Source organism: Neofelis nebulosa, chromosome 3, assembly GCF_028018385.1.
Source record: "Neofelis nebulosa isolate mNeoNeb1 chromosome 3, mNeoNeb1.pri, whole genome shotgun sequence".
NCBI lineage: Eukaryota > Metazoa > Chordata > Mammalia > Carnivora > Felidae > Neofelis > Neofelis nebulosa.
In genome coordinates this window covers 53,230,365-53,246,404 of record NC_080784.1, presented here as the reverse complement: position 1 = coordinate 53,246,404, position 16,040 = coordinate 53,230,365, and the positions used below count along the sequence as shown (strand labels likewise).

The 16,040-nt window shown below is 48.9% G+C and overlaps 1 protein-coding gene across 1 annotated transcript in view; it reads left to right on the top strand.

The window, feature by feature from the left end:
• The window catches only part of XKR6 (XK related 6), a 322,282-nt gene that overhangs the window by 295,144 nt on the left and 11,098 nt on the right, over window positions 1-16,040 (top strand). The window contains exon 2 of the mRNA XM_058720836.1: window positions 65-261. Coding sequence (XP_058576819.1) covers window positions 65-261 — 197 coding nt within the window. The remainder of the gene's footprint in view (window positions 1-64; window positions 262-16,040) is intronic.

Sequence of the window (16,040 nt, the reverse complement as noted above, 5' to 3'; positions counted from 1 at the left end):
ATGACCCTTCCGCATTCCCTGCTCCCACCCACACTCTGTGTGTTCTGTCCTGTTCTCTCGGCAGGTATATCCGCACCATGTACCTGGGGATTCAGAGCCAGCGGCAGAAGGAACACCAGCGACGCTTCTACTGGGCTATGATGTATGAATATGCAGACGTCAACATGTTGCGCCTCCTTGAGACCTTCCTGGAGAGCGCCCCCCAACTGGTGCTACAGCTCTGCATAATGATCCAGAAGAACAGCGCTGAGACGCTGCCCTGTGAGTGTCCCACACCCACCCCCCACGGAAGGCTGGGGGAATGACCTGGGCTGGGACAGGGCTCTGCCCTCTCTCTGGGGACCACTTGGTGACTGCCACCTGCACACTCAGTGCCTGGCACATCCTGTGGGCATTGCCCATCCTGATCCCCAAGTCTCCACCTTGCCCAGGCCCCCATGTGATGCTGACCCAGCCCACACCAAAAGCACATGAGTGGCACAGATGTTCCCCAAACACCCATGTGCCAGCTGCCCTACCTGCTCAAGACCTTATGTTCTCATGAACAGAGCAGAGCCAGGGGCCCAAATGTCCCTGGGAGCAGGAGAACAGAGGGCTCTGTGTCTCCCAATCTGGGAGGAGTGCCTCCTTTTCTTTGGTGCTGGCCTGAGCCGAAGTGTTTGCACATACACAGGATAGGGGAGTCGGCCTAAGACTAAATCACAATAGACAATACCAGCGATTTTAGACATTTGTAAGTTGTGGTGCTGCTGCTTGAAATCAAAGTTTATGTAGCAGCCCCATTTTAAAACATGCTCAAATAGCTCTACTTTAGTTGGATAGGGATGGGGATCCAGAGCCAGGCGCACCCCACCCACCTCCCTCATGTCCCCTGTGGCCCCAGATGGTCTCCAAGGAGCCCCAGAAGCCCCCAGAGCCCAGTGGGATAGCACTGATATCTGCAGCAGTGGGAAGTCTCTAGGCACGTCCTGGTTGCCTGAGAAGCCCTTCTGAGGTTAGACTTTGTTGGCCAAGGCAACACCAGGTCACCGACGGTCAGACAGACTGCAAGCAGCATGGCTGTGTCTCAGAGCATGTTTCAGGGGGACTGGAGCTCCAGTAGGTCTAGGATGAGGAGGGGCTGAAGATCCCATCATGTGGGGGACACTGGAAATGTCTAGTTTGAGGAAGACTTGGGATGCAAGAATCCCAACATTTGAAGGGGAATGAATGGCCATCCTAAAGGGATGGAGGGAGCTATAGGGAGAGTGTTACTGATGCAACATGTGGCAGATATTTCAAACAGCAGGAGCTGTTCAGTGGTGGAAAGAGTGTCTCATCAGGTAGTGAGTTTCCTGACACTAGGAATATTCAAGCAGAAATGTTGCTGAGAAGACTCAGCCCAGAGGTTCCTGACTCCACACCCTCCCGCCTTACACCTTGTGGTCTGTCAAGAGCAGCCAAGCTCTGGCCTTCGTGAAACAGCTTTGCCTCCTGACTTTCTCCAGACTGGCCAGTCCTTGGCAATGTCCAGTTCCCTGGTCACTTGTGCGGAAAAGGAGTTTAATCTTCCAAGGCCAGCCAGAGAACATTGAGCTGTTCAGCTTGTGAACTCATTCCTGACATTTAGAGCCCAAGCACCTAGTTCTGAGCCCAACTGCACTGCCAACAGACACCCCAACCCTATGGGAGCTTGGCTTCCTGATGAAGCCTCCTACCCACCCCAAATCAGCATAACCCCAGCTGGAAGTGCCCCCAAGGGAAAGAGGCCTCAGGGCAGATCCCTCTGTCCCACAGAGCACCGGCTGCAGTCTTGTGAATCCCTCACGGAGGCAAGGAGAAGGGGGAATGTGGGAAACTTTGGTGGGCAGTGCCCACTGTTAGGAGGAGGCACCACCCAGCCCCTGGGCATCAGCTGTTTGGAGCCGGGGTCCAGTGGAGTTTGCAGTGACCTGTCCTGGAGAAGAGCTGGAAGGAGCTAAATAGATGTCTAGCTCCACTGGGGCATCTTGACACTGAGCAGGAAGCCATGGTGAGGGAGGCAGGGCTGGTAGTCCGTCTGGCCTGTCCCTTCTCTTTTGGATAGACTCCCATTCATATGCACATACACTGCCACTGGCATCGGAAAAAACTAGGAAACATGGAGACCTTGTCTTCAGGGTGCCCGCGGAGCCAGGCCATCTGCTTAGGCAATGATCTGGTGTGACTGCCCACGCCGAGGCCCCGGGATCCCCTGCTTCTCTGAACCTTGGAGAAAAGTGCATCATTTAGAGAGCACCATTTGTTTCAAGACCAAGAGAACCACTCGGGGGTTGATTCTGGAAGAACACAAGTGTCGCAGGGTCTGATGTGCACAGCCTTGCTCTGCAAGTCTTGAGGGAGTCCTCATGGGACCCTGATGATGGGCTGAGGTGCCCAGTGATAGGCACAGTGACCCTGCCTGCTCTCTGGAGCCCCCATACCCAGACTGCCCTCCTTCCATGGGCTGTACCTCCCCAGATCAGGGCAACATGCTCCAGGGGACAGATTTGCTGGGGGACTGGGGAAGGCCTCTTTCTCTCCCATCCGATTCCTCCTTTTTCCAACTCTGTTGCCAAGACCCCAATCTAAACCGTCCTTTGCTGTTTCGGTTGTTCAGATCTCCTCCCAATCCCCAGAATCACCAGGGAAGCAAAGTTATCCTTCTTGCACCCTTCGCCACATCCAGGCACCGCAAATAGATGGGACAGGTGGCAGGGTGATGTAGGGGGTGAGTTCCTGATAGGACATTCATCCCAGACCAAGATCCTGGTCACCACTTATACCCTGGTATGATTTTGGACCTTGCCCTTCACCTTATCAAGGCCTCCTTTTCTGTTTGGTGTAATGAAGGAGGTGACAGCACTACCTAATATTTAGGGAGGATGCAATAATGTAATGCATGTAGATCATTTTGTAAACTGTCAAGCTCCAAGGGCACCTAAGGGTGTGTGTTTGTCATTTCCAGAGCCTGGTGGTGAGTGGCGTGGGTGAGATCCTAGGGAGATTTCCACCCCACCCCTTTTGGCTCTGTGGGTCATCCCTGTCCCAGCCTCCTTGCTGAGACTGCCCTTTCTATGATAGCTGCTCATATTATAAACACAGAGAAGCTGAATGTGAAATCCCTGGAGAAGAAACTCAAGGGGCAGTAGATGTTGCTCCCTAAGAGCCCTCTTGATGTGGGAGTCCCATGGGGCCAAGTCCGTGAAGGCCAAGGGGCTGCTTAGTTGTGCTGCCATAAGCAGGCACCCTGGGAGAGGAGCTGGAGTGACGAGGGTCAGGCTGCTGTGGGGCTTTTGCCCTAGGGAAGCTGTCCCTGGCTTTTTTTCCCACACACCCCTCTTTTAGAGTGAGCAGCTCACTCAGAGGTCAGGCAAGCATTCCCCCACATTTGTTTGGTATGTGGAATAGGTGTTTCTCCAAACAAGCTTTCGTGGTTAAATACATTTGGGAACTGCTGGGCTAAACAAAGGTCAGTGGCAATCTTTGCTGTTGGAATGTGATTTCTCAAGACAAGGATGGGGTCTGTAGCATTAGCTGGATTAATGGGAAGGAAGGAAACCTGCCCTCACTGAGCACAGACTGCAGGGGGCTTGGCATTTCCCTCTTACTTAACTTGTAGAACATCTGCTCATCACTGGACCATTTTGTTTGGAAATAGATGCCTTCCTTCTTTTTTCCCATAAAAAGCTGTATGAAATGTACACACATTAAAGAAAGTCTGTTACCCTGGGAGGGACATGGTGACATGGAATCTTCCAGCCATGTGACTGCTTAGAGCACGGCAGCATAGAAAGATGTGGGTGACTCCCATGCTGATATCTGATAGCTGTTTGATCTGTGGAGAGTTACTGAGCCTTTCTGTTCCTGAGCTTTCCTGTTTCTTAAATGGGGATAATATTAGTACCTACCACAAAAAGTTGTTATGAGCATTTGATGACATGACCAATATCATGCCAGGTACAACACCTGGCCGTTTTGTTGGTGGTGGGAGAACTTTTATTGTAGATACACTTCCTGAATTGGACTACAAGCTGTACTGGTGGGATCCATGGCTAATTGGCCTTTCTTTGTGGGCTTTGATGACATAGCTGTCCATTTACACTGTTAATACTAGTAAATGGTTAGGAAGACCGCTGCCACCGCCACTTTATTTTTTTAATGTTTATTTTATTGTATTTTGAGAAGAGAGAGAGACAGAGAGAGTCGGGGAAGGGAAGAGAAAGAGGGAGAAAGAGAATCCCAGGCAGGCTCCACGCTGTCAGCACGGAGCCTAATGCAGGGCTTGAACTCATGAACCGTGAGATCATGACCTGAGCTGAAACCAAGAGTCAGACGCTTAACCAACTGAGTCACCCAGGTGCCCCACCACTATCACTTTAATATGCGAGTTCTCCACTGATCTTGCCAAATGCCAACCTTTCCCAACCTTTCCCATCTCTCCACCTTGTGGCCCTCACTTATTGTTGGGCTAACCCTGTGGTATTCAGCCTGCAAGATGGATTGTATCCAATTTCCCCAGAAGACCACATTCAAGTGAAAAATATGGTAATAATAAACAATCATACAAATATTACGCTGAAGTCACTTGACCATCTCAGCAGGGTTTCCTTAAATCTGATGTCTTGAAAGTTTGAGTAAAGATAAAAACAAAGCTTATTCTGATATGTCATCTACATTGGTGGTGACATTGTAGTGTCTGCTGAAAGCTTTGCCAGTATTCTAGGTAGGGCCAGGTTTGGAAAGCAGTTGGCGGGGCAGGAAAAGTGAGACAGAGTGTCAATACCACCATCCACCACTTACTGCCTTTATGGCCTGGGGCAAATTCATTTCCTACCTGGGCCTCTTGCTCTGTAAAATGTGAATAGAAGCTACCTTTGGGGGTGTCGTAAAGGTCTAATGAGCTGCACATACACTCCTACAGCACCTTGCTTGCCATGTGGTGGGCACTTGATATGATCCACCGTTCCACAAAAATGCGTCAGGTCAACTGCGATACTATGTGCTGAGGGGCAGCAGGGAACAGAACCGACACAGACCCTCTCCTCACGAAAGTCTTATTTTTCTGAGCAGACAGAACAAAAACAATGGGACCGATGACACATGTTAGGTGCTTTGAAGCAAACAAACCTGGTGCTGAGACCACAGATAATGTGGTGAGGGGTGGAGAGAGCTTACTTTGGGCAGGAGTGTTAGGGAAAGCCTCTCCAGGGAGCTGATGTTTAGGCTGAGTATAAGCAAAGAGAAGGAGCCACCTGTGGGAAGAACAGAAATAACCTCCCAGGCAGCGGAAAGAGCCCTGAGTAGGAAACGCCTGGCTTGTTCCAGCAAGTGAAGGACCCAGCATAGCTGAGGTTGGTGGGGCAGGGGGAGGAAAGTGATATCAGGGGAGGATGGAGAAGTCAGAGGCCTGATCAAGCAGGGTCTGCAGGGCCCCACAAGCAGTTTGGGCTGATACCAAGTATACTGGGAAGGGTTACATAGGAAAGCTGTAGGATTGGACCTGCATTTAAAGAAGATCTCCTTTTCTGCTGTTCAGGGAGGAAGCAAGAGCTGAGCTAAGAGATCCAGGGATGAAATTATGGGGTAGAGAGCATTTGGGAAATGATACCAAGTGCACGAATTTGAGGGCTGTTCTGGAGATCAAACCAATAAGACTTAGTAGAACTGGTGTAGGCAGTGATAGACGGAAGAGGTGGTGATTTCTCACTGGATATGTAGAGATGGAAGAGACCTTATGGGGGAACAGGTTTGGGGGACTGGATCAAGAATTAGCAGCTCTATCACTTTTCCTTACTTCTGGGTTTTTCTGATCCTTCCATGTAAACATTGGCAGGGGTCAGGGGTGAGCCCCTTGCACCCACATAGCACCTGAGCCTGCCTTTTTTGGTTAAGCATGCACGGAGGAGTTATCCTATAAGTAGGGCTCTGCTGACCACTTTTTCCCAGCATCACACCAGCACTCTGTCAGGTACCTGCCACAGGCCAGGCGCCGTGTTGGCAATGGGCTTGCAAACACACCTACCCTTCAGGAGTTTATGGTCTGGTGCAGCACATTTCAAATTCTGTGATAGGTGCATATACAGAGGAGGGATATATTGCTGTTTCTGGGGGCATGAGAGAGGAGGTAACTTTGGTCTGGATCTCGATGGATGCACAGGAGCTTGCCTGAAAGAGAAGTTTGGGGGCTCTTATGGACAGGGGAACCATAGGTGCCAAGAAATGGGCACCTAGAGCATAGGGTATATTGCATCAAGCTGGCGGGGGGGGGGGGTGGCGCTGTGGTAGGGTAGTGATGAGGATGATGCTAGCAATGCTGGTTAAGACTTTTGGGGAGCTCCACTGTGTGCCACAGGCTAGTTTAAGAGGTTTACATGGGTTAACCCATTAAACTCCCATGGCAGTCCAATGAGTGGATACTTTTGATTGCTCCCATTTTATAAGTGATGAAACTGAGGTCCAGAGACTTTAAGTAACAACACGAGGCAGCCACAAGGCTTGTAAACAATAGAGCTGGATCTTTACCTAGGTGGTTGGGCTCTAATGCCTGTGTCCTTAGCAAGGATGGCTGTGTCTGAGTCTTAAAGAGACAGACTTACATGGGTTCTTGGGGAAGCGGTTACCGATACAGGGAGGGAGCACGGGCTGATATGCACTGTAGACCAATCAGCTCCAGCGTGTATGTGTGTGTGCATGTGCACATGTGTGTTTATGTATCTTAGATGCAATTATACTGACAAGGGCAGAAGATGATGCTTCTGCTTCTTGCCCCCGAAATCTCTGCTCAGAAGTTGGCATTTTGAAAATGTTCTCAGCCTTCCAGAGCATTTTGTGTATGCCTTCTCTACTAGGCATGCAGGGCAAAGACTTGCTGTCTCACTATGGAGCTAAGCTTGGCCCGACCAAGGGGTGAGGGAATGGGTCCAAGACCCAAGACCTTCACAGCTCCCCAGACACCTATTAGCGAGAAAGATACACTGGCCTTTCTTTGAGGTTAGTTTCTATTCTGACCCTGGAGACCAGGAGAGCTTGGCCAGACACAAATGGGTGGCATACCCAATTAGAGAGAGATTTACTATTAAAACCCAGTGCCCCCCATGTCTGTATGGTGCATGTTCCTTCTGTCTTCTTAAATCCATCTGTGAACCCTTAGAGAAAATCCCAGGCACCTCCAGATACCCTTTGAGCTATGTGTGTCCCCCTCAACTCTCTAATTCGGCTAGGGGGCAAGACTGGAAGTTCCTGGATGGGACCAGAGGCTCAAGATAGCCACAAGGGCTTAAGGTAGGGCTGGAACTTGAAGGCGGAGCCACCTCTGACCACAGAACAGAGCTAGCTGGCACAGTGCAGAACAGTCCTGCTCGGGGGGCACACACAGGGGGTGCACTTCTCCTGAGGGCAACGGCTTCTCTCAGAGAGGATCAAAGCAGAGTTGACTTGTTCTCACAGGTGACAATCCACCACGCAAAACCTTGCAGGGCTTCCAAGACCCCTGTGAGTGGAGGTCAGGCAAATGCTGGCAGAGGGTACACATAAAGGTATGTCTGGTGTGAAAAGACTTAAATCTCATGACTTCAGTTTCCAAAGGGATTTAGAGCAATGGAATCTTTAGAACTGAAGAGGTTGACTAGGCCATCTAACCCACCATCCTTGTTTAACATATGGAAAGCCGAAGCACAGAGAGGTAAGTAAGCTGCCTGAGGTCACTCAGCAAGGAAGCCTCCCAAAAAAGTCTCCTTTTCTTGCCACACTGGGCCTATGGTTGAGATGGTAGCATGGCATCTATAGGATGTAGTTCAAATACCAAGCCTCACTCAGGTAGTTCTTCCCACCCTGCACCTAACCATCAATAACCATGATATCCCGGCCCAGAGTTATATAAAAACAAGCATCTTTACTAAGACAAGGAAGTATGAGAAAATATATACTAAACCCTGTCTTTAGACACTGGTTTTGTTTTAAACAAATGCTGAGTTCTAAGATTCAGTTAGGGCCTTTTCTTTCTGTCTCTTTGGTGTTAACCTCCATAATAGTCTTCTTTCTTAACTTCCCTGCTGGCTCCTCTTACATCAAAGCCCGTCTAGTGACTTGTACTTTAGCTTCTCATTTATTTCTTTTTCTAGCAAGAGCCCTGACCGCATCCCAGAGATTCACAAAGGCAAGTGTTCATTCCCGTTTCTCTGCTCCTTTTGAGCTAAACTGTCTGTGCCTTTGTCTGCAGCTGCTAGTTTCCCAAACACTTCCTCCTTTCCTGACTGAGGACGAAATGCATCCCAGAGGAAACTTCTCCAGCATCAATCTCCCTGGTCAGCTTTCCCTTCCTTGTGAGGGACCAAGCCACCTGGTTCGGGCTCTCAGGTGAGGGGAAAGCCCAGAGGCTGCTTCTTAGCTGTCAGATGGCTTAAACAGCCCTCTCACCTCCTCCCACAATGGGAAATTTCCATGTCCCTCTTCCTGGTAGGTTTCTTTTTACTTATTTGAAAAAAATGCATTCTGGTCTCTTTCCAGTCCTATTCATATGGACATTAGCTGTCACTCTCTATGTCTGGGACACAAAAGTTAATTCCTTGATCTTTTAGGATTCTGGTTAAAATTAGGTGAAGCTGCAACCCAAAAAGTGATGGCAATCTGGTTGTGTGGCCCGAGGATGATGGATCTACACCAGAGTTATGAATTTCACACTCCATTTTCTCATTACCAAGAAGTAAAACTTGCTGTTAAAACAACCAGCCCACTGCATCAAACAAATCACATAATGAATTGCCTTTCCCAGAGTCATAGGGAACGTCCATGCCCCTCATCCCTTACTAGTGAATAGAGCCCTTTGCCCTAGCTCATTCCTGTGCTGAGCTAGAGTTGCCCATCTCTAAGAGATAGTCCCAGGGTTTCAGACCAAGTTGGTACAGAGGTCTTCCAGCCTTTGATGGCAATTTCCAGGCCTCTTATCACACATCTGTGTCTTAGCAGGGAGCAGATAAAGAAAGGAAAGGATGCACAATATCCCCTGTTGACTCGCATCTCCTGGCTGTCTTGTATCTTCATCTATAACTGATATGAAGAGAGGCACACAGGTATGACTGCCTTTTCCGGCCAGAACACGAACTCAGCCTCTCCCAGTTTCCCCACAGTGGCCTCTCTGCAGCTGTATCCTGTCCTGCTTTTGAGGAGACACCCTCCTTCTCTCCTATGCAACATCTACTTGGTGTCTGCGCACAGGGTTCCCTGACCAGCCAACTCCAGAGCATGGTCCTGCTTCAGTGACCAATGGCTCCTTGTTAAACAGCACATTAAAACCTTACTCTCTCAAACAGAATTTGCAAGCATTTTAAGCAGAGACCTAAACCTTTCAGTGCACAATCCACCTTGAATCTGACTACAGTTCTGAGGCCCTGGCTGAGATTGCCCCTAACAACTGGCAAGAGAAGGACAGAGGCAGAGTTCTTTTCTCCCCCCGCCCTCTTTTTTAATTGTAGTAGGAACACTATATGTGAAATCCAGCCTCTTAAATTCAAATTTTTAAGTGCAAAAGAAAATGTAGTACGTGCATACAAAAGAGACTTCTTAAAGCAGCAGAAAAATATATGAGAAAGGCAAACTAAATTGATTTCATTAGAGTTGCCACAAATGAAATTGCAATTGGCCGTCTGGAAATGCTTGTGTGTCAAATGCTGAAATGCGGAAGGACTCAAGGTAGGCTTCTTCAGCACTCACTGGCTGACCAGTACAACCTCAGAGGGGAAGGCTCTAAGGGATGCAGATTCAGAAGCCTGAGCAGTAACTATAATTGGGCCATTTATTCATTTAATCAATAACTATTAAACACCTACAATGTGCCAAGCACGGTTCTAGGACCTAGGGACCGATATAGCCATAAACAAAAGAGATCGAAAGCCCTGCCCTCACAAAGCTTACACTTCTGGTAGAGAGAGGCAAACAGCGAACAAAACAAGTATTTTATTTTCTATATTAGAAAATGATAGGCACTAAGGGAGAAGATGTCACAGAGAGATGGGAGGGGAGCAGAGCCGTGGGCAGTTTTCATTGAGGCGTCTGGGGAAGGTTCCCTGGAGAAGGTGACTCCAGAGCAAAAATGTGAGGATAGGAGGGATCCAGCCCCACAAGCTTTGGAAGCAAGTGTGCCAGGAAGAGGAAACAGCCAAGGGCAAAGGGCTTGAGCTAAGAGGGTGCCTCCAGTGTTCGGCCGAGATAGGTCTCTTGGCTGCTTCTGTATCTTACCCTTGCCCAGAGGTCTTGCCAGCAGAACTTCTCCTTATTCTTTATTAGAAAATGCTTAAATAGGGGCACCTGGGTGGCCCAGTTGCTTAAGCATCTGACTCTTGATCTTGGCTCAGGTCATGACCTCACAGTTTGTGAGCTCAAGCCCCGTGTCAGGCTCTGAGCTAACAGTGCAGAGCCAGCTTGGGATTCTCTCTCTGCCTCTCTCTCTCTCTCTCTCTCTCTCTCTCTCTGCCCCTCCTGTGTGTACTTTCTCTCTTTCTCAAATAAATAAATAAATAAATAAGCAAACAAACAAAGGAAAAATATTTAAATAGCTTTACTGACATACAGTTTACATAGCATACAATTCACCCACTTGAAGTGTACAATTCACTGACTTTAGTATATTCACAGAGTTGTCACCACCACTCCGATTCATCTGAGAACATGTCCATTGCCCCACAAAGACACTACACCCCTCTTAGAGCTTCCCCCCTGTAAGTTCTTCCCCCGGCTTCCCTGCATAGGGAAAAGGCTCACCCTAGGTGGTGTGTCTGATTGGGAGAATGTGAGGGATCCCAGGCAAATCCCTGCAACGTCATCTTCTCTGGACCTGGCTAGTGCTACTGTGGGTAAGGGCAGGAGGGACTCCCAAAGACCCTTTCAGCCCCGGTAGCATTTGACTCTAAGGAAGGGAAAAGTGAAACTAGGGCAGTATCGGTCTTTAATTAAGCTTGACATTCACATTAGAGACAATCGCGAACTCTAGGCCTCGAGGGAACTTGGGGCTCCAGGAAAAGACAGCAGTTAAGTGATCTTCAAAAGATCTTTTGTATCCCTTAAGATTTCCAAGGAAAGAAAGCTCATGAGTTTCACAAGCAGTGCCCTTCCGTGTCACACATCTGTCACCACCAGGGAGGGGGCAGGATGGCAGAGACCCCGAGAAGGAAACCCCTGGGGGTGACCCCCCATCAGCTGTTCCACTTACTGTGTGGTTATGAGCGAATCACCCTCTCTGAGCCTCAACTTTTAAGTCTGTAAGATTTACCCCCAACTGGACCCAGTTGGAGGTGCGAGTCAGGACATCAGGAGGAGTTCTAGGCTGTGGCATTCACTCTAAGGCCAACCTGAGATAAAGATGGGTCTAAAGCTGAGCAGAGGAGAGCTGAGTCCTCTTTTAATTCTAGGCCTTCTTGTGCATTCAGACATCATGCATCCCAGGCCTCCAGACCCTGGAGTTGAGGAGCCTACCGGTTGGAAAATCTGCCCACCTGTGACAACATGGGGGCCCCGTCATTTCCTTTACACTTCACCCTTCACCAGTGACAGCCTGGCACATTGAGTCCTCTTCTGCTGGTCCACATGGTGGTCTCCTGACCCAGTCGCTTGCAAGACAAGGTGCTGCTCCTGTTTTGCACTGTAGAAAGCTCCTGACGTGGACCTCATAGGCCTGGTGTCACACACCTGCTCTGCACATAGGAACCACACATCCTTTCCAACAAGGACTTTGCCTCTTTGAGCCTCGGGGTTCTCATCTGTAAAGCACAACTCATAGCTCCTGCCCCAGGGGGGTTTTGTCAGGAGGAAGTGAAATGCATTTGTTCTTGGCACAGAAGAAGCACTCTGACAATGGCGGCTAGTATTTCTACTGCCTACCGTGGAAGGCACACATTGCTGCCATCCTCAGCACCTAAGGCTCCGATTGGACCACATCATTTTACCTGGAAGGTTTTTCTCATCCAGGACCACTGACCACAGAGAATTTGAGCTAAGGGGCCAGGACCACTCCCGAGTCAGCCCTGCACAGGCACACACCCACCTCGCCTGCTCAGCAGTCCTGCATCCCTCTGCAAAACTGCCCACCTGAGCTGCCATGGAACTAAAGTGTATCTGAGAGCCACCTGGTAAGGAGCCCCTTACCCCTCCTGAGCTTCTGTCACAGCTCTGTCCAGTTAATCAAGGCCTGTCATCCTCAGGGCCTCAGTGGCCTCAGGTAAAGGAAACCAAGACCATTTTGGCTGACAGAATTTCCAGGGCTTTGACAGCTATCTTATCCCACGCCATGGGAGATAGGATCCACCCCGATTCTCCACCTTTTAAAAAGATGTTATCAGCTTAGGGGCTGCTGGGTGGCTCAGTCAGTTAAGCGTCCGACTTCAGCTCAGGTCACGATCCTGGGGTGGTTGGATCAGGCTGTGTCGGGCTCTGTGCTGAGCTTGGAGTCTGCTTGGGATTCTCTCTGCCTCTCTCCTCTTCCCCTCTCCCCCACTCAAGCGCGTGCCCTCTCTCTCTCTCTCTCTCAAACAAAAACAAAAACAAAAACAAAAACAAACTTAGTAAGAGCTAATGTACATGAGGCATTTTACAATTCCCAAAGCACTTTTCCATTTGTCAGGCTATGTCAGATGAACAGCAGCTCCAGGAAGTAGGCCTTACTGCCATGCCTTCTGAGCCCTGAGGTTCAGCACTGTTGACAGGACTACCATGTAGGCACATCTTTGATACTACAGAATATGCAATATTCAATATGCATATTCAATATGTGCATATACACTATATATATATATGTTCTTTTTTTCTATTTATAGATATATGAATATATAGTATAGTACGCACACATATCAAAGATGTGCCTATATGTTTTATATTCATAACTTATTGAATACTCCCAAATCCACATTTTTACCCATGGTTCACAAACAATATGCTAAGCCCAGATCTGTTTGTACCAGTGCTCGTGTCCTTTCCAGGGCATCTCACAACCTGGGTTAAAATGCACTCATTCTGGGAGCATCAGGAGAATGAGCCTCGTTGGCCATTTTCTCTTCAATGAGAAGGGACTTACTGGAACTTTCTAGTGACGGCAGATGGCCTTCTTCACTGTGTGCTACAGGCCAGCCAGGATCCAGGCATCTGTGAGTCCTGCGCCACACTGGCTGAGTGGCTGACATTTGTTCTAGAATCTCTAAAGTTTGTCTTTCTCCAGCTGGCTGTGAAGATAGTGTTTTGATAGCGCTGAGAGCATCTTAGAGAGAAGAGACAAGCAAAGCAGAGGGCTGGCTCTAGCTTTCCTTCTGCTGTGTCCTTTAAATATCAGTGCTTGACCTTGAAGCTCCTTGAGGGGCATGCTGCTACCTTGCTATGTCCACCATGTTCCCAGAGTGGCTATGAGCTCATGGTGTGCTGCTCAGAAGAGACTCATCACACAGATATCAGACTGATGCTGTTCTCATGGCCTCTCCCGACATCATTGTGTCTGTATCCCATGGACCTCTTCCAGGATAGTCACTTCCCAGGAAGAACTGTCTAGAAAGTTTCAATCTCCAGCTACTAGACACACCCAGGTTCACAGTTTGGTTTTTGACCTCCTGAGAATATTGAGGAAATAGGAAATACCCTATCACAGGGCTTCTCAGCCTCAGCAGTACTATATCTGGGGCCCAGCAAGTCTTCATGGTGTGTTGGGGGGCCGTCCTATGCATTGTAGAATCTTTAGCAGCACCCCTGACCCCTGCCCACTAAATGCTGGTAGCACTCATACCCAGAGTTGTGACATTGCCACGTATCCTTGGTTGGGGGTGGGGGCAAAATCACCCCCGTTGTGGACTTTGCTCTGCTGTTAAATGGATGATTGTGGTTGTTTGGGCTGAATGCGGCCCCCTCTGGATTGGTTGGTTTACATGGAAGGGCACCAGTTGCTTGCTATGCACAGGAGTCAGCAGGGCCCGAGACGCTGAAGCATGAGAATAAAAGGACATGCTTAATGCAGGAATCTCAGGCGAATCCTTTTACGTCTCTGAGCCTTGGTGGCCTTGTCGGTAAAATGGGGCACCAGTAGACATTTCATGAGAGTATTGTCAGGGTTAAATGAAGTATCACATGCAAAGTATATGGCATAATGCCTAATACATGGGAAACGTTCAATAGATGTTCGTTTCCTTTTCATCGGCCTTTTCTCCCCTCAAGGATTTCTTCCTGAAGGATGAAGGGATAAATGTTGGCTCCCAGGGAATTTTCCTTTCCCACATCTAGGGCTAGAGGTGGGCACTTGTGATGGCTGGTGGGGTCAGAAGCCCCTTTCCCTATGGGCCCTCTTAGAAATCAGAGGATACTGTGGGCTGTTTTATGAGAAAAATACTCACACAATTTTGCACATAGTTTCAGAAGGAGCAGAAAAAATAGCTGCCCTGCCCTTGGAACATATGGGCAAAACAGGGAGGGGAGGCACCTAGGTGGTTCAGCCGGTTGAACATCTGATTTTGGCCCAGGGGGTGATCTCTCAGTTTGTGAGTTCGAGCCCCACATGGGGCTCACTGCTGTCAGCTCTGAGCCAGTTCTGGACCCTCCACCTCCCTCTCTCTCTGCCCCTGTCCCACTTGTGCTCTCTCTCAAAAATAAATACACATAAAAAAGGTAGAAATGCTAAGGTACAAAATAAAGCATGGAAGGAGGCACTGGCGGGGCAGTGTGTGGGGGGGAGCTGCAGTCAAGGATGGCCCCGCTGAGAAGCTGATCTTTGAGTCAAGGGCTCCATGAGGCACTTGGATATCTGGGGGAATGGCATTTCAGGCAGAGGAAGAGCAAGTGTGTGCGCCCTGAGTTGGGGGTATGCCAGGAGCACATCTGGAGCCAAGGGAGTGTGAGGAGCTGTGAGAGGTGACCCCCTAGGGAGAACAAGTAGCTGTCTCAAGTAGGGCCTTGCATGAAGGCCTGATGCCGTGAAAGGAACTTAGATTTGCACCCACTGGAGAAGGGAATTACTGAAGGGCACAGAAGAGAACGGACAGGTTACACTTGTAACTCCCAGGCTGTATCATGTAGGGCCCTGAAGTCCTTTTAAAGGACCTATCATGGCATTAACACCAAACAAGATGGCGTGTCAGTCCAGATAGGCTAGCCATGCTGCAGTGGAGGATACCCCAACAATTCCGGTGGCCTAAAATGTTGATTCATTTCCTGCTTGTTGCAGTATGTCTATCACAGGTCGCAGGTGGAGCAGCCTGTTTTTGGAGCGTGGGAGAGCCTGGTTTCCTACCTGGAAGTGACACCCATACTTCTGCTCATGTTTCCCTGGTCAGAGCAGCCACAGGCGGGAACTGGAGCTGAGCAGGGCAAGAATGCATATCCTCCCATGGGAAAGGTGCTGAAAATCAGGCACCATGACTGCCTATTGTGCCTGCAGGGCCATGCAGAGGGGCATACTTTAGCTTAGTCACTTTGGCTGCATAATGAAGAGATTTCTGGGACGAGAGCAGGTACAAGGAAATGAATTTGGAGGCCATGCCAACATAGAATAGAGATGTCACTGCTTCTGCACATACTGGGACACTCAGACAAGGCCTTCCAGGGGTGAGTCCTCAGTTTGGCAAGCCCACAAACTTGACTTTGTGCTCACAGAGATGATCAGAGAGCTGCCACACAGTAACCAAACTGATAAGAAATTGATGTATAAATCTGAATGCTTGTTCATTAATCTGTGGGTATGGATGAGGAGACATACCTATCCCGGTGTTTAAAAAAGGAATCTGATTGGGGCGCCTGGGTGGCTCAGTCAGTTAAGTGTCCAATTTTGGCTCAGGTCATGATCTCACTGTTCGTGAGTTCGAACCCATGTCAGGCTGCACTCACAGCATGGAACCTGGAGCCTGCTTGGGATTCTCTGTTTCCCTCTCTCTCTGCTCCTCCCCCCTTTCAAAAATAAGTATATATATATATATATATATATATATATATATATATATATATATATATAAAGGAGTCTGAGTTTTAGAGTTAGGCAGGTCTGCGTTGAAATCCTAGTTCCATGATTTCTTAACTACCTGATA